Consider the following 26,869-nt stretch of genomic DNA (forward strand, 5'->3'; position numbering starts at 1 on the left):
CATATTCTATATTGTTATAATTATTCCCTTGATATAGTTGCGCTCTCTGAAAATCGTCTCTCTAGTGAGGGTCAAGTAAATGAACATACTTATGGATATACTATCTTCTGGAAAGGCCTACCTAAGGGTCAGCGTAGAAAATCTGGTGTTGGGTTTGCTCTCAAGAATACATTAGTATCCTCCATTGCAGAGATTCGAATAGTATATCTGAACGGATCATGTCATGCCATATTAAACTGACTAAAGGTAGGTTTCTTATCGTTGTCAGTATTTATGCACCAACAATGTCCCATTCTGATAAAACTGTAAGACAGTTTTATGATGATCTAGCACAATTATTGAGTAAACTACCAATTTCTGACAAGCTGGTAATACTGGGAGATTTCAATGCAAGAGTTGGAAAGGACTATGTTTCATGGCCTGTTTTAAATCGATATGGGATTGGAAAATGTAATAAAAATGGAGTAGCTCTTTTGACGTTTTGTAATCAGAATGATCTGGTTGTCACCAACACTCCGTTTAAGCAGAAAAATAAAAATAAAACCATTTGGATGTACCCAAGATCTAAGCACTGGCATCTCATAGATTATATTCTGATCAGAAAATGTGATACGAAAGACGTTTCTAGCGTTCGGGTCATGAGAAGGGCAGCGAGCTGGACTGACCATCATCTAGTGCGTGGATAAATAGATTTTTCGATAATGCCTAAAAATCGACAGTCTGGTCCTAAGGTACCCAAAAGTTAAATGTTGCAAACTTTATATTATCGAGCAACTTGCAAAGATTCCACGATCCTATAGAAAGTATCAATCTTGACCCAAACAATCTATGGGGAGATTTTAAAACAAAAGTATTTGGGCATACTTTCTCGGTCGACATATCTGTATTTTTGCAAAATTCTTTCCTTGAATCTTTCTTAACGTGTTTCAGGTTCACCATCCTTTGACACTCTTCTGCAACAGTCTGTAGGGTTAAATTTTGGTTCACTTGTTCACTCTTTGGAAGAATTCTTGCCCGTATTTCTGTATTTTATTTTGCTGTAAGGCCTTCTACAAAAATGAGGCACATAAACACCTTAGGAGTAAGTTCTTTAAGTTTAAAACTTTCACACATTCTGTTGGCTGTTCCTGCATATATAATAAAGTCATCATCCTCTTTTTTAGTTAAATTCCAACACTCTATTCGAGTGTTAAGTAGAGAAGTTTTATCACCGATCATGTTAGACAATCAGTTGATTGTTTCCTGAAAACAAATTTTACAAAACTTTTTGAGCAATATGAAATTACAGTATCGTTCATGCTCAGACAGAGCTAATTTATGTATTAATAACCTTACTTTTTCTTCGTCCAATCATGTTTTACAATCTTCCTTAAAAGCTCCTCGTACCTTCTGTAGTACGCTGCAAAAGTTATAACCTCCTCTGAGTTATAACTGAATTCTGTTATGGAGTTCGATTCGCCGTTCGGCGAAAACAAACTTACCGTATTTCGGACATCTTTGCGTATAGCTCCAAAAACTGTTGTTGTTGTTGTTGTACTAATTGCTTCTGCAACTCCTGTTGCTGTTCTTGTTGCCTTTGCATCTGTATTATAGAAGCTAATAGGTCTTCCATTATTTAACAAGTTGTTTCACGGACAAATTGTTAAATAACCTACGTGAGCTTCGAAGCCCTCGTAGTCAGATGTATCCTCCGTCTCCAATGTTGCGGTACCACGACGATATTGTGACGGATGGTTTAGATACACTGTACCAGTTTAGTAACAGTAAACAAGATAAAGATGCAGCCGTAATGACAACATGACGATCCAACAATCTCTTCACGAACCAACAATCAATACTCCAAACGAACTAACCAACCGACACCTTCCGACTTCGCTGCGAATTCAACTCGAACTAACACACAAACTTCTCTCCTACCGCTACTACTTATAATCGTTCTGTCCAGTCTATTTCTCGCAAGGGGGCGTCGTGACTCTCATCACAGCATCTCAAGAGACAAAGATAATTTCAATAATTCCCCTAGTTAGTAATATGTATTTACCATAGAAATGTATGGATGATTTAGCAGAACGACTGACGAAACGTATGGAAATGCGCAAAACTAGATGTCTAGGCTGAGAAATTCTCGATTCAATCATGAGGCGGTTTCTTCCCCTGTCAGCGCATGTGTATACATTTCCACTCTTCTTACGGCACCAGAAGTATTTTACTACTATTTCTAGCAATGTAGGTATCTCGATAGCTTTAGTCACATTTAGTGACGATTGAATTTTTCCTTTATGGTATTAGAATGTGTCCTGTTGTTTATATATTTATCATACATATACATACATACATACATATATATATATATATATATATATATATATATATATAAATGTACGTGCGCGCACACATACACGTGCACATACATACATATATACATACATACATACATACATACTTACATACATACATATATACATACCTATATACATACATACGTACATATATATATACATACATACGTACAGCAAAACAAACAGCCGGGAAGAAGGGAGTCTGCAGATGTGCCGAAGAATTGTTAAACAAAACTGTAATGTCAGAGGAGTGGGAGAATAGGAACCTCGGTTTAATGTGGCTAGACTATAAGAAAGCTTTTGACTCTGTTACCCAATCATGGATGTTAGAAGCCCTTCAACTTGTTAAAGTTCCAGTGAACATAATCAAAGCCATAGCTGACCTGATTTCATCGTGGGCTACCATCTTGAAATTAAACACATGAAGTGACTGTATTATTACTAATAGAATACATTACCGCCGAGGTATATTCCAATGAGGCGGCCTCTCTGTGATGTTATTTAATCTTTCTGTAAATCTTTTGTCATTCATGTTAAGAAAGTTTAAAGGATATCTCACTGGTTCGCAAGGAAACAGAAATACCAAAATTGCATACTGTTTCTTTGTGGATGACTTGAAACTATATGCAAAGAATATGCATGAGATGAAAAAGAGACTTGACTTGGTTACAACATTCTCAAAGAATATAGGGTTGTAGTTTGGTCTGGATAAACGTTGCTATATTGTTGTGAAAAGAGGAAAAACTGTAAACCAGACTCGCAGCATCTCCATCAATGACTTAACTGTTTCCCCCATATCTGATGAGGAATGTTACAGGTATCTAGTGGTGGATGATAACATATCTTGCAATGGCATCTGTAACAAAACATGTATCACTAAAGAATTTTACAGTCGAATAAAGAAAATTTGAACCTCGGAACTATCTGCATTCAATGAAACAGTGGCCCACAATGTGTTTCCAGTGCCGGTACTAATACCAACATTTGGGCTGCTTGGTTGGACGTTTGATAATAGCTGAGCTAATGATGTTGAAACCCGGAGATACTAACAAGCACACATAGTTTCCACATCAACGTAGTGACGTAGACCGCCTCTACCTAAAAGGAATACGAAGTGGCGCAGAGGATTAACATCGATCCAAACTGCCTTTTAATGTCGTATCATATCCCTTCGGCAACATCTTTTAACCACCAAGTGTTGAAGTGCATCCCTTGACCCAGTTTGCATACATGAAGCTGATAACCTTATAAGATTTGGAAGGTAGCTCCTTGAGCAGCATTACTTGTCTGAAACCCTTAAATACATGCCCAAAGAAGTCGCACGACTTTTCCGCAACATGTCATCAGATAAAAGGATGGGTGTATCTGAACAGAAGACCATGCATGAATATGTTAGAAAGCTCGTAGATGATTGTAACATTGATCATCAAAGCAGTCTATCATGGACCAACAAGCGGTTTACTACCTCCCACTATGAAGAGTATACGTTTGCAATCCAGGAACAAGAAATATCACCCGAATACCAGAGGCACAGAAGGGACAGATGTGCAGGGTATGCAGTAAAATGTGACAACCCTTGCAGACTTTGTGGAGTTAACACTGAAGATATCATTCACATCATAAGCAGTTGTCCGAAAATGTCATCACAGTAATATCTATCGATGAGACATGATGTTGTAGCTTAGGCACTGTGTAATGGGCTCCGTCGAAAGGATAACACCGAGGACAAAGAAATAAAAACCCACAGTATGGTGGAAGCAATAGCCACTCATAATAAAAAGGCGTACTGGGAGAATGTCCCAGTGAAAACCTCAATAAAATGTAAACACACTAGATCTCATACTATGTTTAGGATAAAGAAAAGAAACAGTGTACAGTTGTGGAAATCAGCTGCCCAGCAGATGTTAACAGTGAAAAAGAATACCTACGCTGAACTATTGAGAAATTTGCAGTTACTCTGTCCAGATTACAAATTCAGGTTTATATCTGTAATTCCTGGGGTACTGGGGCATGTAACACACTGCCTAAATATCAATCTTGAGAAATTAGGTTTCTCAAAACCAGAAAGGAGAAAGCTGATTCGAAGACTACAGATCCAAGCCATCACAGGAACTGTAAAAGTCTGTAAAACTTTGCAGAAGTTTATCATTTAAGTATATATGAGCATGTCTAGAAATGCAAGTATATACATGAGAAGACATACATAAAACAAAGCATACAAATCTGCACGTATACATACATACATACATACATACATACATAAATACATACATATAAAAACACCCTGTTGTCGATATTGAAATTCTAATGAAGGAGTCTTGGATCTAGGCTAGAAACCGGTTCTTTCTCTATAGACAAGAAATCTTGAAATAAACTGAATAATGACATACATACATATATACATACATGCATGCATGCATACATACACGCACATGCATATATCCATATGTACACTTTGTCTCTATACATATGTGTGTCTGTGTGTGTGGTCGTATAGGTATGTGTGTATGTGTATATAGGTATGTGTATCGTGTTTATTACTGGAACAGTGTTTTATGTATAGTGTTTTGTTAAATTTATTATTATCATTATTATACGATTATTTCAGTATATTTTTATTGCCTAATAGATCGCAACTCAGTCTACCTGCGGTTTGTAGGGTGTAATGTTTTAATATGATATATCAGCAGAAGCTTTTAGTGTTATTGTCTTTTTTCTTTTTTATATTTTACTTGTTTCATTCATTAGACTGCGGCCATGCTGGTGCACCGCCTTGAACGGATTTAGCCGAACACATCGATTCAAGGACTTGTTTTTTTAAGCCTGGTACTTATTCTATCGGTCACTAACACATGCCGAAAAGCAGGAGTAGGGGAAATATATATACAAAAACATACGCAGGCACGCACACACACACACACACACACTCATACTCACACACATATACGTCATACGTACAAAGTAAAAGAAGCAAGTCATATATATATATATATATATATATATATATATATATATATATATATATATATATGACGGGCTTCTTTCTCTTTCCGTCTATCAAATCCACTCACAATACTTTAGTCAGTTCGGGGCTATAGTAGAAGACACCCAAGATACCACTCAGTGAGACTGAACCCAGACTCATTTGGCTGGGAAGCAGCTTCTTACCACACAGCCACGCCTGTCTATTTTGTGTTTATAGAAATCATACCTTGTGTATGAATTTGGAGGTATATTTACATATTTGTCATCATTCCCTAAGCTCCCAACGCTACCCAACCCCATAATTATCATAGAGAATAGATCTTGTCTTCTTTTTAATCCCCAGATTCTGACTGCTTCCATTACCAGATCATATATTCGCAGAGTTTCTTCATTTCTTTTGGAGATTTATAAAGTTAGAAATAACACATCTGTTACAATACACTTGTTCCACTTAATCTATCAGAATACGTGTCGGATTAGCTTTACTTTCCTTGTCTATATGATTTGGCATCTACCCGAGAATAGTTAGTTTGTATTTGTTTGTAATAATTTCTTTCATATGTTTTACGATTTCTTTCCTACAGGTATTTCATAAATCTGATATAATTTTCAGTGTATGATAGTTGCAACTCTGTATTCTTTCTGTTTTGTAGCATCCAGAAACAATAGGATCCAATGTTTCTTCCTAATCTCTACAAAATTTGTAGTTACGAAATGTAGTGGTTCTCAAATTTTAAAAAATCCAGCAATCGAAACACAAGATAAATATAAATTAATTTATTGTCTCCCACCCGCTCATTACATTGTGTAACAATTTTTTTTCTTTTATATTTGTCTTTGGTCAGTAAGTGTTATTTCCTATTCGCTTCTCTGTCAAGAAATCAAAGGAAATGACTACGATACCCTTCAAACTTTGCCTCTGTGACTGGGACATCAATGTTTTGAGACTGAACTATTTTCCAGTACATTTCAGACAGATTCAGTGCTGAGTTGCTGAGGCAGAAATATCGTTCTAGTAAATATTCTGCTCGATACCACAGATTTGCTTGTCAGTTGCTTAACCTTAATCACTTGAACATGTCCTTAAGTGGTTGACAATATGTGCATCTCTGATCATGAGCAGGAGAAGTGGAGGAGCATCATAGACATTTGTTGAGAGGGATTTTTTGGAGTCTGAATAAATGTAACAAAAGCAAAGTTTAAAGGAAAATATCCGTTCTTCATACTTTCCAGGAGTAAATAAATAGGAAATAACAGTTGCTGCCCAAGGACAAACATCGTATTACACAATGTGATTAACAAGATTACAAAATAGAATTTTGCATCCATAAAATTCTCTTTCTTCTTCCTTGTGCTTAATACAGTGGTGTTAACAGGTTTAATAAGTAAAAAAGAAAACAACCTTAATTTTATTTGACATGGCAGTTTGTCCACACATTTTACAACCGTTTCAGGTCAACCCTTCCACCCACCCATCCCACACACGCGCATATAATGGTAGATCCTGCACAGTGGGGAACATTCGGGCTTGGAGCTCTTCAGGATAACCGCAAGAAACCCTTTGCTCGATTTAGTTTTGTAATATTAATTATGCTAACAATTTTCTATGTAATACTTGTGAATTGCATAGAAATACTGGTTTCTCTATACCCTGTATATTTTAAAGTCCTTTTAAAATCATTTCCAAGACATTTATTACCCTCTTCTCAGTTCCTATATTCTGCATGAAAGCCTGAACGCTATCATTCCTTGAAACATATTTGGACAGTCAGGGACAATGTTGGTTACTAGTTCTCCCGAGCCACTCTATATTTTAACCCGAATTGCAACAATTCTACGATTAAGTTCACGTATCGATTATAATGGTGTTTGTGATTGCTTATTACATGCAACGTATAACTTAAAGCGATGTTGTTCCTGAAAGGTCTGGATCTCAAGATAAAAGCAATCTTCCTGGACCCATCGGAGTGAGTTGGTGGCCCTGAATGTGAATGGTAACGATGGGGTACTTTTCAACTAATGGCTGTTTATGCTCCAACAGGGGAAGAACAGCCGGATTTCTTTAGACCTCTAGAAACGTCTCGGCTTTTAGTGCTAGTGGGTGACTGGAACGCCATATTGGACATACATTTAGATTATGTGGGGTTAGCTGTGAGAAGAGAGAGTGGTAAAAAGGCTCACAAACCTGCTCAGACATTTTCAACTGTCTGACGATTATCGATTGATTTTTCCCGAACGTGCCACTGTGAATGTGGATGAACCGCATCAGGTCATCTAGGTCATACCCAGACAGGGTATTCTGTATGCTAGTAGATAAGGATAGTATAAGTTGTCCACATTTCAAAATCTACACAGACCACAAATTTATGATCTTCACGCTAGATCCAGATAGACTTCGTAGGCGGACACCTGACTACTGGACGCTGAACACGTCACTCCCTGCGTACCTAGTAGACACATCTAATACAAGAACAACTGCGTCAGTGGCAAGACCAGCAGCATGTAAAGCAACATCATCCACAGAAGAAGAATCAGGAGAGATCCATTCAACAACATCAGCACAAATATCTGTACCACGCCCGATGCAAACAATGACGTCACTAGCACCATCGCAACTGAGAGAATCCTCACCCACACCATTCGACCAAACTACCAGTTTAGAAATTCGTGACTGTGCAGACATAGCTCTTTCCCTGGTACAGATTTCTTCGACTGTGAAACTTGTCTAACGAGGAAAGCAGCTTGGGAAAACCACTGGAATGGACACTGGTAAAAAAAAAAAGATTAGAGAATTAGTTAAGCAAGCGTTTAGGGGAACAATTGCCAAAAACAAATGGTGGTTTGCTCTGAAAAGGGTAATTATGGGAGAATCTGTTAGGTTTAGTAAGGTATAAGCGAAAGACAAGAAAAGAATAGAGGGGAACGTATTTAGAAATGTAAAATAGGCGCATATGAAAAGAAGTGCAACTGAAGTGCTGGCGGCGAGGTTAGCACCTGGACCAATTTTTCAACGCTAAGCACAAAGGATGCATTGTCTGAGCTAAGGAGGATACTCTTAGAAACCAGGGAACGAAAGCCGCTCGATGGCCTAAGTGATAGATGCGCAACGTGACAAGTATTCCATAATTCGATCTTTGGTGGACCAAACTGGGTGCATGATACTCAAACCCAAACAGATGTATGCGGTATTGCAGCGGCACTTTGCTCGACTGTTTGGGGTGAATGGCAGTCTGGAATGCAGGATGGATTTTAGTGCCAACCTTAACTCTCGGCAATGGGGCAGGAGTGTTACGAAGGACCCATAACAGCAGCGGAAATATGGAATCCGATGATGGGCTGCACGGGGTGGGGTGGGGGGAAATCACCTGGTTTGGATGATCTGCCCTATGAGCTTTACTTTCATATGTCAAACTTTTCGGCAGCCTCTTAGCAGATATTTACCTCAACTAGCAACGCAGTGAGAGGATTCCTAGTTCTTTGAGTCGATGAGAGGTAGCACTGATAAGAAAGAACCCAAAGAAGGTGGATCAAATAGAAGATTTTAGGACCATAACGCTGTTGAATGCAGATTTCAAAAATTTGACCAAGGTGTTAGCGAAGAGGCTGGCGCTTGTCGTCGAGGAACTGGCTTGTTGTGCACAAACATGCGCAATTCCAAGCAGATGGATCTACAACATCCTCCAACTTATGCAATACTTCTTAGACAGGGTGGGCAAAGAAGATGGCATCGGCGGAGTCCTGATGAATTTGGATCAATGAAAAACCTTCGATAGAGTAGACTACTAATACTTGTTAGTCGTTCTCGTAGTAGTCGGTTTTGGTCTCGTTTTCCATGGCTGGATCACCACAATGTGCAACGGCATCTACTCGACAGTTTGGCTTTATGGTTACCTGTTGGAACCGTTCAGCATAAATCTTTCGTTCCATCAAGAGTGCTCCCATTCTTCTGTTCTGTACAAACTGGCTTTAGAGAGCCGTGTCAGCTTATGCGGACAATATCATCGTCATAGAGTCGGACACCAGGCACGTAAACGTGATCGACACAGCTCTAAAAGAATACAAAGCGCTGACAGGAGCAATAATTAACCAAGAAAAGTCAGTGGCCCTGAAGCTTGGCACCTGGAGATGCAAGCCCATGACACCCAATAACGTCCTGGAACGTTGGACGGAGGGACCGGTTAAATTGTTTGGGGTCTGGTTTGGTCTGGATCTCCAGGTGGAGAAGAACTGGTGACGAGTGACAAGCAGGGTAGCCGATCTCACCCAGAAATTGACCGAGAAGCCTATCTCTGAAAGGTCGGGCAGAGGTGGCGAATCGCTTTCGTCATATATTATCGCCTGATCGTCGTGCCTTGTCTCAGTTCACATATGACCAAATTAGAATGCATACTCTTCCACTTCCTGTGGAATGGACGCGTTCCACGGCCAACACCCGCTAAATGGAGAACTGGGTATGCTGTGACTGCTGATACGCAGACATGCGTCGAGGCTAGAACATCTCCACCGTTTTCTTGACAGTGAACAGATGCGGCCATCATTCGTCATATAGGATTTTCCACTGCTCGTCTCTTTGACTGAGCTGCTGTCCTGGATCAAGCGTACAGCGAGGCAGATGGCACATCCCATGCCTTGTGGATGGATGAGTAATCCGGGATTTTTAGTGGGGAATTTACCTTGAATTACCTATGTGGACTATCCTGCTGTTGGTGATTCTATTTATTTTTCTAATTTCTCTTTATTCCAAAATTATATCTTTTCACGTTATAGTGTCTCCCTTTGATCATTCTAAACCCCACCTATTTTGTGTGTTGTGTCTTGTCCTTTGATATTGTCGACATTGTCTTGGGTCCTGGTGGCCAATGAAAGAAATCATCATCATCATTATTATTATTATTATTATTTTATGTTTGACTTTTGTTTTGCATTTGTACAAGTTGGATCCAAGTCTCACCCAGAGACCTCAAGAGACAACAAGTTAGAAGTTCATGTAGGTGTTATGCCTAGGGTACCATATATTTCGATTTGTACAGTTTTGTTCAAGTGAATGTTTAAGAAACCATAAGAAAATTATGTGTTTGCTTTAAAATTTGAGATCACATAGACAGTATTTTACGTAGGATATGAGCAGTTCCCAATTGTGGCTACCTTCATTGATAATGCCAGCTGTAGAAGTCCTCGGCCTCCCTCTTTTCTTGGTAGATAAAGACGTTCTATATCTGCCTTAGGGTGGTGCATTCTATGCATTGTCAACAGTTTTCGTATTTTTCTGTCAACATTACATATTTCAGTAATTGACCAGTTATTATTATTATTATTATTATTATTATTATTATTATTATTATTATTATTATTATTATTATTATTATTATTATTATATGTTTGACTTTTGCTTTGCATTTGTACAAGTTGGATCCAAGTCTCACCCAGAGACCTCAAGAGACAACAAGTTAGAAGTTCATGTACCATATATTTGGACTTGTACAGTTTTATTCAAGTGAATGTTTAAGAAACCATAAGAAAATTATGTGTTTGCTTTAAAATTTGAGATCACATAGACAGTATTTTACGTAGGATATGAGCAGTTCCCATGAGCACTATCTTTTGAACTTCAGCCATTTGGGGGTTTCCTGGTATCTGAGCGAGGTAGTAATCAGCCCGTTTCGCTGTCATTCCCAGGGCACCTATGACAATAGGTATTGTTTTTGTCTTCAGATTCCACAGTTTGCTAATTTCTATTTCAAGATCTTTATATATGTTCAGTTTTTGGTAGGTCTTGACAGATACGTTTATATCGATTGGGACAGTCATATCAATGAGGAGGCATGATTTTTGTCTGAAGTCTTTCAGTATGATGTCTGGCCTATTTGCGTCTATCTTTCTGTCAGTTTGAATGGTGAAGTTCCAGAGGAGTGCAATGTGATCATTTTCAAGTACTGGGGGTGGTTTGTGTTCCCACCAGTTTTTATCATGGGGCAAGTCCAGGTTTTTGCATATTACCCAGTGAATATATTGTGCAGCTTTATCATGCCTGTTGAGATACTCTGTAGGCGCAAGCAGACTGCACATGGAGACAACATGATCGATGGTCTCATTTTGTTGTTGGCATATACGACATAATGGGGAGCTGCCGTTCTTTAATATGTTGGCCTGGTAGTTCTTTGTAGGTAGGCATTGATCTTGGGCTGCTATGATAAACCCCTCTGTTTCTGATTTCAAGCCAGAGGCCATTAACCATTGGTGGGTAAGGGCTTTGTCAATATCTGCATTATTCGCTCTCTTTGGGTATTTGCCATTGAGAGGTTTTCCATGCCATTTTTCAGTCATAATAGCTAAGGCAGCAATTTTAGCACGGGTTTTCAAGCGCTTAGCTTTTTCTGCAGGTGTTTCTAGTTCGTCTAATTCTTGAATTTGTTGCAATTGGAATTCACTTAGATATTCCTTTGCCTGTTTTGTTACTGAGTAAGATGCTTTCTTGCTTTCATATTTTAAGACAAGTTTTAGCATCCAGTCCTCAGAGTTTTTCAGATAGGTGTCTAGGCCAATTGTGGCTACCTTCATTGATAATGCCAGCTGTAGAAGTCCTCGGCCTCCTTCTTTTCTTGGCAGATAAAGACGTTCTATATCTGCCTTAGGGTGGTGCATTCTATGCATTGTCAACAGTTTTCGTATTTTTCTGTCAACATTACATATTTCAGTAATTGACCAGTTAACGATGTTGAAACTGTAAGTCACGACTGGTATGGCTAGAACATTGATCGCTTCGATCCTTATTATTATTATTATTATTATTATTATTATTATTATTATTATTATTATTATTATTATTATTATTATTGTTCAGTAGTTTTATTTTTATAACGTGCTTTCACTTCACTACCGAGCGCAGCTCTGTGCGCCTTGGGTATGTGCTGTGGTTTGCTGTGGTGCTCTTATGGTTACTGTATTGAAAGTGTTTTGCGTAGGATGTGTGCTGTGCCCAGTAGTGCAATTTTCTGCATGTTATATATATTTGTAAGTCCTGGTCTTTTTGTTATGTATTTGTCTGAATATCTTTTTATTATACCTAAGGCACCTACTATAATAGGAATTGTTTCTGTTTTTAGATTCCACATTCGAGTTACCTCTATTTCCAGGTCTTTGTATTTTGAAAGTTTTTCCATTTCTTTTAGAGAAACGTTGTCATCTGCTGGTATTGATACATCAATTAGAAAGCATTTTTTTCTTCATGATCTTTGACAACTATATCTGGTCTATTTGCCTTAATTTCTCTATCTGTGTGTATTGGCATATCCCAGAGTATGGTTGCTTTCTCGTTTTCGGTGACCTTTTCTGGCGTGTGTTTATACCATCTTTTTTCTGTTTTTATTCCATAGTGTTGGCATAGCTTCCAGTGTATATAGGTCCCAGTTCTGTCGTGTCTGTGAATATATTCCTTCTTAGCCAGGACTGGGCAGCCAGACATAATATGATTTATTGTTTCTTGTCCATCTCCACAAATTCTACAGTTACTTGTTATGTTTCTTTTCATTATATGTTTTTGGTAATTTCTGGTGGGGAGGCTTTGGTCTTGTGCAGCAATTAAAAATCCTTCAGTCTCTGCTTTGAGTCCTGAGCTTCTCAACCATTGCTGGGAATTTTCTCTGTCTATTTCTTTTGCATTTAGTTTAGCCCAGTATTTACCATGTAGGGGCTTTTCTTGCCATCGTTTTATCATGGTCCATTGCTGTTCTAGTTTTAGTTTGGATTTCATTTGTTTTATAGCTTTTGTTGTTTCTTCTTCTTCTTCTTCTTCTTCTTCTTCTTCTTCTTCTTCTTCTTCTTCTTCTTCTTCTTCTTCTTCTTCTTCTTCTTCTTCTTCTTCTTCTTCTTCTTCTTCTTCTTCTTCTTCTTCTTCTTCGTATTTGTTAGGTAGATTGATTTCTTGTTTGTATTTGTCAGCTTCCTTAAATACTGAAAACAGTTTTTTGCTTTGCTCCTGTTTTGTGGCTATTTGTATTAATTTTCCTTGCTTCTGGAGTAGGTATTTTTGCAGTCCTATGGTGGTTATTTTATAATAGTTTTCCAGCTGTATAAGACCCCTGCCTCCTTCTGTGCGTTGTATATATAGCCTTTCTATGTCAGATTTTGGGTGGTGCATCCTATATCCTGTCATTATTTTTCTTGTTTTCCTGTCTATTTTAGATAGTTCGTTTAGTGTCCAGTTAAGGATGTTGTAGCTGTAGCTTATAACTGGGACAGCTAAAATGTTGATACCCATTATCTTGTTTTAGCATTGAGCTCTGTTTTTAGTATTGATCTAACTCGTCTATAGTACTCTTTCTTTATTTTTTCTTTCATTTGTGTATGTTGTATCCTATCTAGTTCATTGACTCCTAAATATTTATATGGTTGGCTTTCGTCTAGTTCTCTTATTTCATTGGCTTTATCTAGTGTCATATTGCTACTTTTAACTAATTTTCCTCTTATTATAATAATTATTATTATTATTATTATTATTATTATTATTATTATTATTATTATTTATAGTCTTTGCACATCATCATCATCATTATTGTTATTATTAAGGCAACGAGCAGGCAGAATCGTTAGCACGCCGGGCGAAATGCTTAGCAGTATTTCGTTTGCCGCTACGTTCTGAGTTCAAATTCCGCTGATGTTGACTTTGCTTTTCAGCCTTTCGGGATCGATGAAATAAATACCAGTTACGCACTGGGGTTGATGTAATCGACTAGCGCCTTCCCCCAAAATTTTCAAGGCGTTGTGCCTAGAGTAGAAATAATAGTAATAATTATTATTAAGGCGGTGAGCAAGCAGAATCGTTAGCGCGCAGGGTGTAAAGCTTAAGGCATTTCGTCCGTCTTTACGCTGCCTTTCATGCTTTTGGGGTCGATAAAAATAACTACCAGTTGAGCACTGGGGTGAATGTAATCGACTAGCTCCCTCTCCTAAAAAGTTCAGGCCTTGTGCCTTCTGTAGAAAGTATTTCAGGTGATGAGCGGGCAGAATCGTTAGGCCGGCCAAAATGCTAAGCGACATTTCGTCCGTCTTTAAGTTGTGAGTTCAAAATCCGCCGATGTTTGACATTGCTTTTCATTCTGTCGAGTATGATAAATAAAATAAGCACTGGGTTGATTTACTCTCTCCCCAGAAATTTCGGTCCTTGAACCAAAATGTGAAACCATTATTATTATGAAAAATGAGTGATCTGGCAGAATCGTTAGTACGTTGGACAAAATGTTTCGTAGCAGTTCTGGTTTTACGTTCGTAGTTCAAATTCCGCAGAGGTCAACTTCGCCTTTTCTTCTTTCGTGGTCGATAAAATTAGTATCCATTGAGCCCAGGATCGGAGTAATTGAGTAGCTCCGTCCTCCAAAATTCCAAGGTATATTATCATATGTAAAATGTGGCGAGCTGGCAGAATTGTTACCAAGCCGGACAAAATGATCAACAGCATTTCTTCTCGTTTTACTTTCTGAGTTCAATTACCGATGTTGAATTTGCCTTTCATCCTTTCAGGGACAATAAAATAAGTACCTGTCAAGTATTGTGATCGATGTGATTGACTTCCTCCTCGCCTTAAAATAGCTAGCCTTGAGCCAAAATTAGAAAGAATTATTATTATTATTATTATTATTATTATTATGAAAGCTACAAGATGTTAAAATAGATTAATGTATTAAATAACTTGCTAAACTTCAATACTCAACACTTACATGCTGAGTCTATAAAACTTTTATAATAACCGTGAACTTGAATATATCTTCCTACAGGGTTCCGCTATTCCTGGTTATGCCATGATATTGGAGATGTTTTCTACTGACAAACGGACACTGTTTTCATACATACTGGGGATGTGGTGGGGTATATGTGTTATGATCCTTGCGTTGGTTGCCTATGTGATGAAACATTCGGGATGGAGATGGTTGTGTGCCGTTTTGGGGTTTCCAGGAATCGTATGTGTATTTGAATTTTGGTAAGGAATTTCTTGTGATTTTTCAAACTACTTCGTTTTTTAAAAATTTTTTGTGTCTTTTATTTATTTCTTTTGCGTTTTCTTTCGTGGTGATAACTCTAATACGAAATGTGACATGACGAAAGACGTGATTTTTTTTTATATATGCTAATTAAATATCATACTAGTTTAAAGTCCCTGAAACCCTTTGAACACTCAAGACGTTTCAGGATTACTAAGGAGGAGCATTTGCAATGAATGAAGTACTTCCTGAAGCGAGACGGTAAGATTTAGAATTACCTCTTATAATCTTCCGTGTGTGGAATTCATAATCCGAAGAAACTGGTAATAATCTGCAGCAGCATTAATTAGATCTGCAGTTTTCCTATGTACCAATTTGCACGAGTTACGTGTTAATACTAACTGAATTCGCGAGTGCATGATGCAATATATCACTGACTGGTCTTAGCTAATGAGAGTCCACCCCACAGATATTTTAAGAGCACTAATTATTCAGCTTGGTATTGTCTTAGAGGAGGCACGATACTGTGTAACAACGGAATCTATCATTAACTATTTCTTAAAAGGGAAAGGGACAGAAAGAAAGAAAGAAAGAAAGAGCAGGCATCTGACAGGATAAATTTGATTCGTTAGTCTGAGTTAGCTATAGCATCTAATACTTTGATGAAGTATCTCTTTGACTTTAAACACGCCAAGGTTTTTTTTAAGAATTGGGGAAATTGTCAGGAAGTAGATTTTCATACGAAATAACTTTTAGTGGCGATCGATGGAGAACAATTCTGAAACTCTGTTCAGCGATCTTTGTGGCTGTTCTAAGTCTTACGATTTTTATTAAAAGCATAAGTTGTTGTACCGTGTCCTGATAGAATATGTGAGATTTCTGTCCATTGTTTAAAATTTCAATTCTGTTCTTCCATAATTTCAAGACATATTGTTGACAAAGATGTGGATTTCTCTCTATCCATCGATCTGAAGGAATATTTATGTTCGTTGTAGCTGATATTGAAATCATTCGTGGTGGGTTTCGTTGAATTCTCTCAATACTGTCTGCGAGTATCATGCACTCATTGTATACCACTGCCTTGGAGTGAAATAAGTTCGATATTGAAGGCAGTAAATTACTGGATGTGTGTCTTAGATTGCGATTGGATGCTGCAGGAAAGGATGCTGTCCGGACAAACTTAAATTATTTCATTTTATTGGCATTGAAAAATTTATGATATTTATGTGTGGTCGGAAATGAATTCTTAATAGTAATTGAAGGTTTTCCTTTACGTCAGCAGCTTCATTCATGTTGTAGAGTGGGCTACAGGAACTGTGCTTGTTTTCCTGGTCCTGCAATTATGTGGGAGGAGTTATATTTCTTGTAAACAGTTTTTCATTAACCCCTCTTCTAGATAGTATATTGTTATAGTAAGATGGGGTGGCGATTACAAATATGCTTAAATATCATTCACGAACTTCTTGATTATTCATGAGGACTGAACGTTATTGTTTATATAAACGGTTTTCTCGTTTGGTTTTCTTTTAGAGTGATGTATCCCTGTTATCAAATTTAATGGTTTGTCTAAAATAACCAGTTTTACGGTGTCACGCTGTCTCATATTTTGAGATATATTTATATACATTCATATATACATATATATTCTTTTACTCTTTTACTTGTTTCAGTAATTTGACTGCGGCCATGCTGGAGCACTACCTTTAGTCGAGCAAATCGACCCCGGGACTTATTCTTTGTAAGCCTAGTACTTATTCTATCGGTCTCTTTTGCCGAACCGCTAAGTGACGGGGACATAAACACACTAGCATCGTTTGTCAAGCAATGCTAGGGGGACAAACACAGACACACAAACACACACACACACACACACATATATATATATATATATATATATATATATATACGACGGGCTTCTTTCAGTTTCCGTCTACCAAATCCACTCACAAGGCTTTGGTCGGCCCGAGGCTATAGTAGAAGACATTTGCCGAAGATGCCACGCAGTGGGACTGAACCCGGAACCATGTGGTTGGTAAGCAAGCTACTTACCACACAGCCAATATATAAGTAATATATATATGTATAATATATATGTATATATATATATGTATATATATATATATATGCATATATATATATATATATATATGCACAAATATATATGCATGTATGTGCGCGCGCGCGCACCCACGTGTGTATGTGAGCGCGCGCGCGCGTGTATACACATATACGATGGGATGCTGAAAAATATCTGAGTAAAAGAAAATACAGGAGGATTAGTTAATTATGATTTTATTGAAAATATCCCCCTGTCAGATTCACACACTTATTACAGTGATCCTTCAGTTCTTAGCCTTGTTAAAAGATTTCAGAATGTTGGGCCCCCAGCCAGGCCTGTGTAACAGCGATCACTTTCTGAATCGGGGTGAAATTTCGTTCCCGTCAATTGTTTCTTCAGCAATAGAAAGAGGTGATAGACAGGGAGGGCCAAGTAAGGAGAGGGCGAAGTCGCCTATTTTCCGTAGAGTATCATGTGCTGTGTGTTCTAGTGCATTGTCTTGTGTGTGCTGGTGCATTGTCCACAACGTTTTTGTTTCAAAGCTTCAAGCAGTTCATCCAGCATAGATATGTAGAAGTCTGCGTTGTTGGTGTGACCCTTTGGCAAGAATTTCCGCCTTTGTCCAAGAACACTGAAGCCAGAATTTTTCCAGTTGACTTCTAGGTTCGAAGCGTCTTGGGACGCGATGAACCGCTGTAGAGCACTCCATTGATTGCTCGTTGATCTGAGGGTCATTATAATGAAGTCAAATTTCATCCATGATAATTAAACGAGGTATGTTGTTTCATCCATGGTGTAAACCGGTTCAAAATCGCCTTTCATGTCGGCACTCTGATGCGCTTCTGATCAGGCATTTTGGCACCCATTTTGCGGAAAACTTTCTCAGGTTCAGATTGTCGGAGATGATGTGGCCAACTCTTTCACGGGGAATTCCCAGGGTATCAGCTATGACTTTAGCTGAAATCAAGCGAGAATCATGACGTGCACTGCCTCGAGAAACATGACGTGCACAGCGTCGGTTTTGTTCTCTGTAATCACGGTAGTTCCCCCCCCCCCCCCCACTGACTGAGGTGCATCTGTGACCTCGAAATGACCAGTCCGAAACCTTGACACCCAGATTTTCCTATGGAGTAAGATGGACAGCCATCTTTCAAGATTTCGTTCATCTCGTCATGGATTTCTGCCACTCCTTTGCCTTGCAAGAGAAGGAACCTCATGAATGCCCGAGCTTCAATTTCCAAAAAAATCACTGTAAGAGACGTCATCATGCGTTAAATCTGCAAAAAGGAGAAATATATTTTGTATACCAACATTATTTTTTGCATATCTTCTAAATTGTTGCCTTGCCTTCCTTGTAAATATAAGAGCTCTATTCTTTTGCAATACTCTGAAAAGCAGGAACTTTCAGTATCCCCTCGTATATATACATATATGTATGTATATGCACATACATGCATACCTACATACATGCATACATACATACATACATACATACATACATACATACATACATACATATTCATATCCTGCAGGTACTTAAGAGAAAGCATTCGATGGTTGTTCACAAAAGGAAAAATTGAAGAAGCCAAAAGAATTGTGAAACACGCAGCAAACCTTAACGGAGTCGATTTCGATACGACGTGGACAAAATGTCTGAAATCTAATGAATCTCCCGTTGAACTGCATCGATTTGGTGAACAGTCCGAAGAACTGATTGACAGAAATGGAACAAATCTTGAAGACGAAGCCAAAGAGCAAGTTCATCCTAAAGAAACTGCTTTTGGATTGTGGACGCTGATGAAGTACAGTACAACCAGAAATGTCACCCTAGTTGTCATGTTCGCATGGTAAGTCTTCTTCTTCTTCTTCTTCTTCTTCTTCTTCTTCTTCTTCTTCTTCTTCTTCTTCTTAATAATAATAATAATAATAATAATAATAATAATAATAATAATATCAAAACCTATAAAAAGAAAAGGAAAATTCAGAAAACCCTCCCCCACCAAAAAAAAAAAAAAATTCAGAAATTCAACGATGTAAACATCAGTATATATATATATATTTATTTTTTCAATCATTAAGTAAAAACAACAAGGTGAATTGGTTCCTTTTAAGGTCAAGGTCAGCGATCTCATTGATCGCTAGTAATAGTAAAGAAATTTGACCTCTGTTGACCGCAAGGGCGTGACGCTGCTTTTGTCTCCAGATCACACAGGAATGCGAAGCCCCATTGCTGATCTCCTTCTCACCATCTGCCGAACCTATTTAGAGACCTGTGGATTTTGGTCTATTTGCCAAACTACTTCTCTTTCTCCTACTATGCCCTTGAACCCTCATCTATTTATGATTAACTCAAGTATAAGACAAAAGTCGAAATTAAACATTTAATAATATCACACAGTAGCAGAAGCAAAGATGGCATCTCAAGACGGTTACAATACTAGTGATTGTAGGAGCACTAGGAATGATCAAAAAGGGAACTGAAAATTATTTAAGAATGATCCCTGGATTACTGTCCATGCAGGAAGTGCAAGAGATTGTCTTAACTGGTACGTCACACGTATTGAGAAGAGCATTGTCGCTGTGAATTTTCTTTCCTTTTTTGCTCTTTATTTTCTTAGTTTACTTTCCTTTTTCTCTCTATCTTTTTTCTCTATCACATGACTTTGTAAATGAATAATCCGGTGTGTTTATTTGAATGGCCTACAAGTGTGTACAGTGCGCTTCTCTGCCCTAGGTGTCAGAATGACACTCGGTAAGAAAAGAAAGGGAATTGAAAGAAGATTGTATTGAAAATATTATTATGATTATTATTATTATTATTATTATTATTATTATTATTATTATTATTATTAGTAGTAGTAGTAGTAATAACAATAATAATAATAATAATAATAATAATAATAATAATAATAATAATAATGATGATGATAATAATAATAATAATAATAATAATAATAATAATAATAATAATAATAATAATTAACGGAACCCATAACAAAACCAATCAAAAGAGAAAGAACGGTGGATGGATAATCATAAATACTATAAAATAGTTGATTTATGAGTTACACACACACACGCACGCACTACTATGCAACACCCCTCTAAAAACAAACAAGAATAAACTCATACTGTAAATATCCAACAAAATGAACAAACCCCACAAAATGTGCCATAGAAGGCCGATACCCAACAGAACTCAACCTGCGCTGCACAAACACACACACAGTATATAAGCTAATACAACAGAAGATTCAAACCAAACCCCATAAAAAAGTGTACTGATACAATAGAATATCTTAATTCCCACATCCCCACAAAAAGAATGCAGCACACACCACCGCACCAGCACAAAGGTGCAACAATTGGTGCAACAGAAAGTTGCTTGAAACTTTCAGATGTCGAAGAATAATTGTGGTGATGACGATGGTGACGAACGCTACCTTACCTCAGTTTATGAGAGACAGGAGTTTCCGAAGAGACTCTGGTAACTGCGAAAATGAAGCTCCACTTTTAAGGGAAGGCCTCTCGCTCGGCAGTTGTTCGGCTAAAGATGCAGACTGACCACGGCTGTTATCCTAGTACAACATCAGCAGATAGTAAAGCAAGGAGGAGGAAGTGGATCAGCGTAAAAAACAAAACAAAAAAAAACAGGATAGTGATGCAGTGCTACTTAGAAAGTGAACCTAAAAGAAGGGGCTATAGAAAACAGATGTTAACATTTTGGTTAGAGAAGGGTATGTTTAAAGTGATTGAACAGAGATTAGCTGATCAAGCTAATATTATTAGGCGAAGAAAGTGGATGACAGAATTGGAAGTAGAAGAGATCACAAGAGAACTGGAAAAGAAAGATCAGGCAGTGAGAAAGACAACAACATAAGAGATACAGATCAAACCAAAGAACCTAAAGGACAAAATAACAATAGCGCTACCAATAAGGAAGGGGCAACTTGCTCCAACGATTTAAGTGATCTAAGTGAGGAAGATCTGAAGATTTTAGATGAGTTGCAGGAAGTAATTAGTAAAGAAGTAAGAAAAAGATCGCTAGCATGAAAATGCACCAACAGAAGGAAGCTGCTGGAAATGACTAGGAAAGTAGATTCTGTAGTCAGTGGGATAGATACTAAAAATATAGGAGACACTAACTTATTGATCTATGCGGGAGAGGTAGTAGACACCAGAAAAATAAATATCTCACAGGGAAAGATTAAAAAGATTAAATGTAGAAAAGGAGACTACAAAATAAAGTGAAGACGTTAAGACAAGGTCTGAGTAGAATAGAAGCCTGGAAAACAAACAAGTTAGGAAACACAAGGTGCAAATCTTCCCTCGACAAAAGATACTTAGTCAAAGAGAAACGATTTGGGACAGTAATAGAAGAGCTGAAACAGTGTCATACCAGTATCAACAGAATAGATTATTTGAGACAGATCAGAGGATATTTTAAAACCAAATAAATAGTGAAGAGCAAATTACTGAAGATGAGAAACCTAATGCAAAAGCTAGAAAATTCTGGGGTAATATTTGGGATAAGCCAGTCAATCATAATGAAGATGCAGTATGGTTAAAGAAAGTGTAGGAAGAAAGAGTGAGTGAGAAGCAGCCAGATTTAAGATTAACTAAGACATTAATGAGTAAAGTGTTAGGGAAGGATTGGAAGGGCCCAGGACCAGATTTAGTTCAAGGGTACTGGCTAAGGAAATAATTCAGTAGTTTACATATGGGAGGCTGAGGGAACAACTTCAGGGTTGCTTTAATGGAGAAATAATACCAGATTGGATGACTAGAGGGAGGACAATACTCATTATGAAAGATAAGAGCAAAGGTAATACTGCTAGCAAGTATAGACCAATCACATGCTTACCATTAGTGTGGTAGCTGTTAACAGGAATGCTTTCAGAAAGCATTTACGAACACCTTGACGACCAGAATTTACTACCAGAAGAACAGAAGGGTTGCAGGAAGAAGGTTAGAGGAAACATGAGCTATTATACATAGACAATGCAGGTGTAAGTGAAGTAAAGGCTAGAAAGAGAAATCTAACAATAGCATGGATAGATTATAGGAAAGCCTATGACATGATCCCACACTCATGGATAAGTGAATGTTTGAGTATATTCAGTATAGTAGACAACATAAGAGAATTAATTAGCGGTAGCCCGAAGAAATGTAAAGTAGATCTCTACCAGGTGACACAGTTTTAGGGAGGATAATATCAAAATAGGAATTTTCCAGGGGGTCTCATTGTCCCATTTAATATTTGTCTTATGTTTGATCCCCTTCAGTTTAGCATTAAGGAAGGCAAAGGCAGGGTATCAGTTCAGAAATTGTAAGGGAAGAATTAATCATTTGCTCTACATGGATGCTCTGAAGCTTTTGAATGAAAAAAAGATTCCTTAATACAGTCTGTAAGGCTCTTCAGAAAAGATATAGGCATGTAATTTGTCATAGATAAGTATGCAATATTAGACATGAGAAGGGGACAGGTAGTAAGCAGCAAAGGCATCCAATTACCAGATGGCCAGATATTAAAACCATTGAAAGTCGGAAAGAGTTATAAGTATCTGGGAGTATTTGAAACTGTCAGAGTACTAACTACAGAAATGAAATGGAGGTCTGCAGCCAGGTATTATTGCTCTTAGCTGTTCATGCGACGCAACATGGTCACACTCACCGGCGTTCGACTACCACTGCCACCAACCTCACTGTTGATTTCAGAAAGTTAACAACAACGTCTTAGAAGCTGAAGACTCGTGTTAGATGCATAATTTATTTTTAACCTTTTAGTTATTTCAGTCATCAGAATGTGGCCAAGCTGGGGCACCGCCTTGAAATTCTATTCGAAGGAATCGACCCCAATTCTTATTTTTTTAAAGCCAGGTACTTATTCTATCGATGTCTTATACCAAACCGCTATGTGACGGAAACGTAAACACACCAACACCGGCTTTCGAGCGGTTGGCAAACCCAGGTACATGCTCTGTTTTTTACATATATACTCATTTTTTTTACACTTTTAACTTGTTTCATTCATTTGACTGTGGCCATGCTGGAGCATCGCCTTTCGTCGAACAAATCGACCCCAAGACTTATTCTTTGTAAGCCTAGTATTTATTCTATCGGTCTCTAAGGCCGAACCGCAAGATAACGGGGACGTAAACACACCAGCATCGGTTATCAAGTCATGGTGGGGAAAAATACACACACAAATACATACATACAAACATATATACATAAATATATACGACGGACTTCTTTTCAGTTTCCGTCTACCAAATCCCGGAACCATGTGGTTGGGAAGCAAGCTTGTCACTACCACACAGCCACTCCTGCGCCTATATATATATATATATATATATTTATTTTTAACTTTATGTAAAACCTTTATTATTATTATTATTATTATTATTATTATACTTTCTTAACTTTCCTGTACTTTCTGTTCTTTTCTTTTGTCGTTTCTTCCTACTCCGGATGTTCTTACTCTGTTTTCTCTAATCTGCACCTGTCATTTTGCCTCCCTCTCCCTACATTTCTTTTCTCCTTTCGTCTTCTCTTCTCCCTTTCTCCCCACTTTCTCTCTATTTGTTCCATCTTCCTCTTTTTTTTCTCTGTTTTGATTTTCTTCTCCCACCTCGCATATATTTTCTTCTCCTCACGCCTTTTTCGTCTTTTTTACTCACGCCTTTGCTTTTTTCTCCCCACACCTTTTGAATTTTTCCTTCCACGTTTAATTTCCTCCCCACGTTTTTTTCCCCCGTACTATCATGCCAGACCACAAATCTTTCTTCCATTCGCCATGATAGATCCCTAATCACTACACGTTGTTTCTTTCTGTGGAAGAGCGTAGGCTCGAAACAAAGACTTTTTCAATTCCCGAGCGTTATACTAATACATCTGTTTGTTTTCTACACCACCTGTATTCGTCTGTTGTTCTTATTTTTGTGAATTCTCCCTATATATATATATATATATATATATATATATATATATATATATATATATATATATATATATATATATATATATATATATATATATATATATATATATATATATACGTCGTTGAGCGAAACCAGACGATGGCCGCCGACCTGGTGGTCTGCAGCCAGGTATTATTGGTATTAGCTATTCATGCAACACACCATGGTCACACTCACCAGCATGTGGGACTGAACTTGGAACCATGTTGTTAGGAAGCAAAATTCCTAACACACAGCCACGCCTGCAAATAAATCTAAAATATATTTCTCAAGATCTTACAATGTAAAATATCTTTGATAATGTAAAAAAGCAAACCCCACAAAATTGAACATTGTGTGTAATAGTATTTTTAAGAAAGAAAAGTAGCCAAATATATGTTTTTTTTTCCCTGTATTTCAGGCTCATTACCAGTTTGACGTATTTCGGACTCTACTTGACCTCCAGTAGTTTGTCTGGAGACCGTCATTTGAATTTCTTCCTCATAGCATTCATGGAATTTCCCTCCAGTTTAGTCCTCTACAAATTATTAATGCTGTTCGTAAATATTTTATATTTGATTCACATACGCATATATATATATACATGCACACACATGTGCACACACGGATAGATAGATAGATAGATAGATAGAAAGATAAATAGATAGATAGATAGATAGATAGATGATAGATAGAAAGATAGATAGATAGATTAATAGATAGATAGATAGATAGATAGATAGATAGATAGATAGACAGATAGATAGATAGATAGATAGATAGATAGATGATAGATAGAAAGATAGATAGATAGATTAATAGATAGATAGATAGATAGATAGATAGATAGATAGATAGATAGATAGATAGATAGACAGACTGACAAACAGACAGATATTTGTATTTGTATGAGTATCTTTGACACACATATGTACACACATATACATTGAAGTAACAAGGGATGTTATAAAGAGAGAGTGGGGAGACAGACAGATAATTGGAGTAGATGAATGAAACACTGAACACGAGATAATTGAACAGGTGCTGGTGACTTTAAGTACAAGTTTTGTTATTATGTCTGCCCCAGAAAAACCTTAGCCCAACAGTTCCAGCTACCATAATTTTGCCTCTTTTTTCCAAACACAATCTATCTACAACTGTGTTATCAAATATGCCTTGCTTTCATCTAAGACAAAAGGATATGATTTCAGGTGGGAAATTTGTGGAATCGTTAAAGAGTCGGTTAAACAGCTCTACGCACTCTGAACTTCAATCCCTCTGAGATTAACTTTGCCTGTCATCGTTCCGAGGGACGACAAAATATATATGTCAATCAAATATTGGAACTCTCTCTCTCCACTCTCTGTCAATTTCATTCTTCCTCCCCTTCTCTCTATTTCTATTTCGCTCTCTACTTCTATCTTGCTCTCTCTTTTTCTCTCTCCGTCGCTACATAATTTACTCCATGTAGCAATCTATGAAAGTCATCCTTCAAGCTCACCACCATAATCTTATTTTGTACCTTTTTCCAGATATGGACGGAAGAAAGCCATCATAATTCTCATTGCTACCTCAGCTCTGGTATTATTAGCCGTGGCAGTTCTAAAGTCAGTCGGTGGTAAGATACCTATATTCTATCGGCAATATTTAAGCACACAACGTCATATATAAAAATGTGCTTTAATCCCCTGAGATTGCAGATACTGTTTCTGAATCTCTTTGATTCTTTAAATGTGCTAGCTTCCTGGTAATTAATCGATATTAATTAATATATGACTTTTTGCCATTTTTTAAATAATATATTAACCCTTACAGAGTTCTCATACTGGATATATGCGACGCAGTAAATATTCTCTGCAGACATATTCATGGAATTAGCGCGCCAAAACGAAGACTTTTGAATTTTACCATTAAGCTGTAATTAGCAGAACCATATACACGCGCACCTATGGCGGTGGGCAACTTTGTATGGGCTTCTGATGATTATGGTTCCATTACAAATCAGGCTGAAGAGAAATAGACAGTCGGTAAGATTGTTAAATTTGAAACCGGTACCTGTTTAATAATGTTCCTTTTCGGTGATTTTAAATGTCTTGCCCGCTTACGTTTTGGTATCACGCTATATTTCTTGTTGAGAACAATTTAGGTCTTTTTAGACACAAGATGTGATCTATTTCTAGCACATTAAATGTCCAGGTTAGTGGTCAACGTCATATATAAATATATATATATATATATATATATATAGGTGAAGATAAACTTACTTGGTAATGGAGGTAATGAGTCTATTCAAAAGATGGTAAAAGATGGATGGTTTTGCCAGGTCGAATAGGTTGCCTATGGGGAGCCGTGCGATTATGTTGCGTGATCGTTTGTGCATTTTTGTTTGTGATAACATTTAAATGTATGGAAAGAACGGTGATTGCAGTTGCTAAATGCTTCATTATATCGATTAAGTAGAGTGGGAGAATTGTATTTTAAAATATGGAACGCCACCTTTAGGCAAAGCTTGCAGCTGGAGCGCTGGCCCTGGTATGGAGTTCCAGAATC

General features: G+C 37.5%; 1 protein-coding gene across 2 annotated transcripts in view; it reads left to right on the forward strand.

The window, feature by feature from the left end:
• Positions 1-26,869, forward strand: part of LOC106880970 (organic cation transporter-like protein) — a 51,012-nt gene that overhangs the window by 6,534 nt on the left and 17,609 nt on the right. For both annotated transcript variants that reach the window (XM_089359732.1, XM_089359733.1), the window contains 4 exons: positions 15,095-15,297; positions 18,890-19,204; positions 24,741-24,875; positions 25,852-25,937. In XM_089359732.1, the coding sequence (XP_089215858.1) occupies positions 15,095-15,297; positions 18,890-19,204; positions 24,741-24,875; positions 25,852-25,937 (739 nt within the window). The remainder of the gene's footprint in view (positions 1-15,094; positions 15,298-18,889; positions 19,205-24,740; positions 24,876-25,851; positions 25,938-26,869) is intronic.

Source organism: Octopus bimaculoides, chromosome 11, assembly GCF_046866305.1.
Source record: "Octopus bimaculoides isolate indiv1 chromosome 11, ASM4686630v1, whole genome shotgun sequence".
Lineage (NCBI taxonomy): Eukaryota > Metazoa > Mollusca > Cephalopoda > Octopoda > Octopodidae > Octopus > Octopus bimaculoides.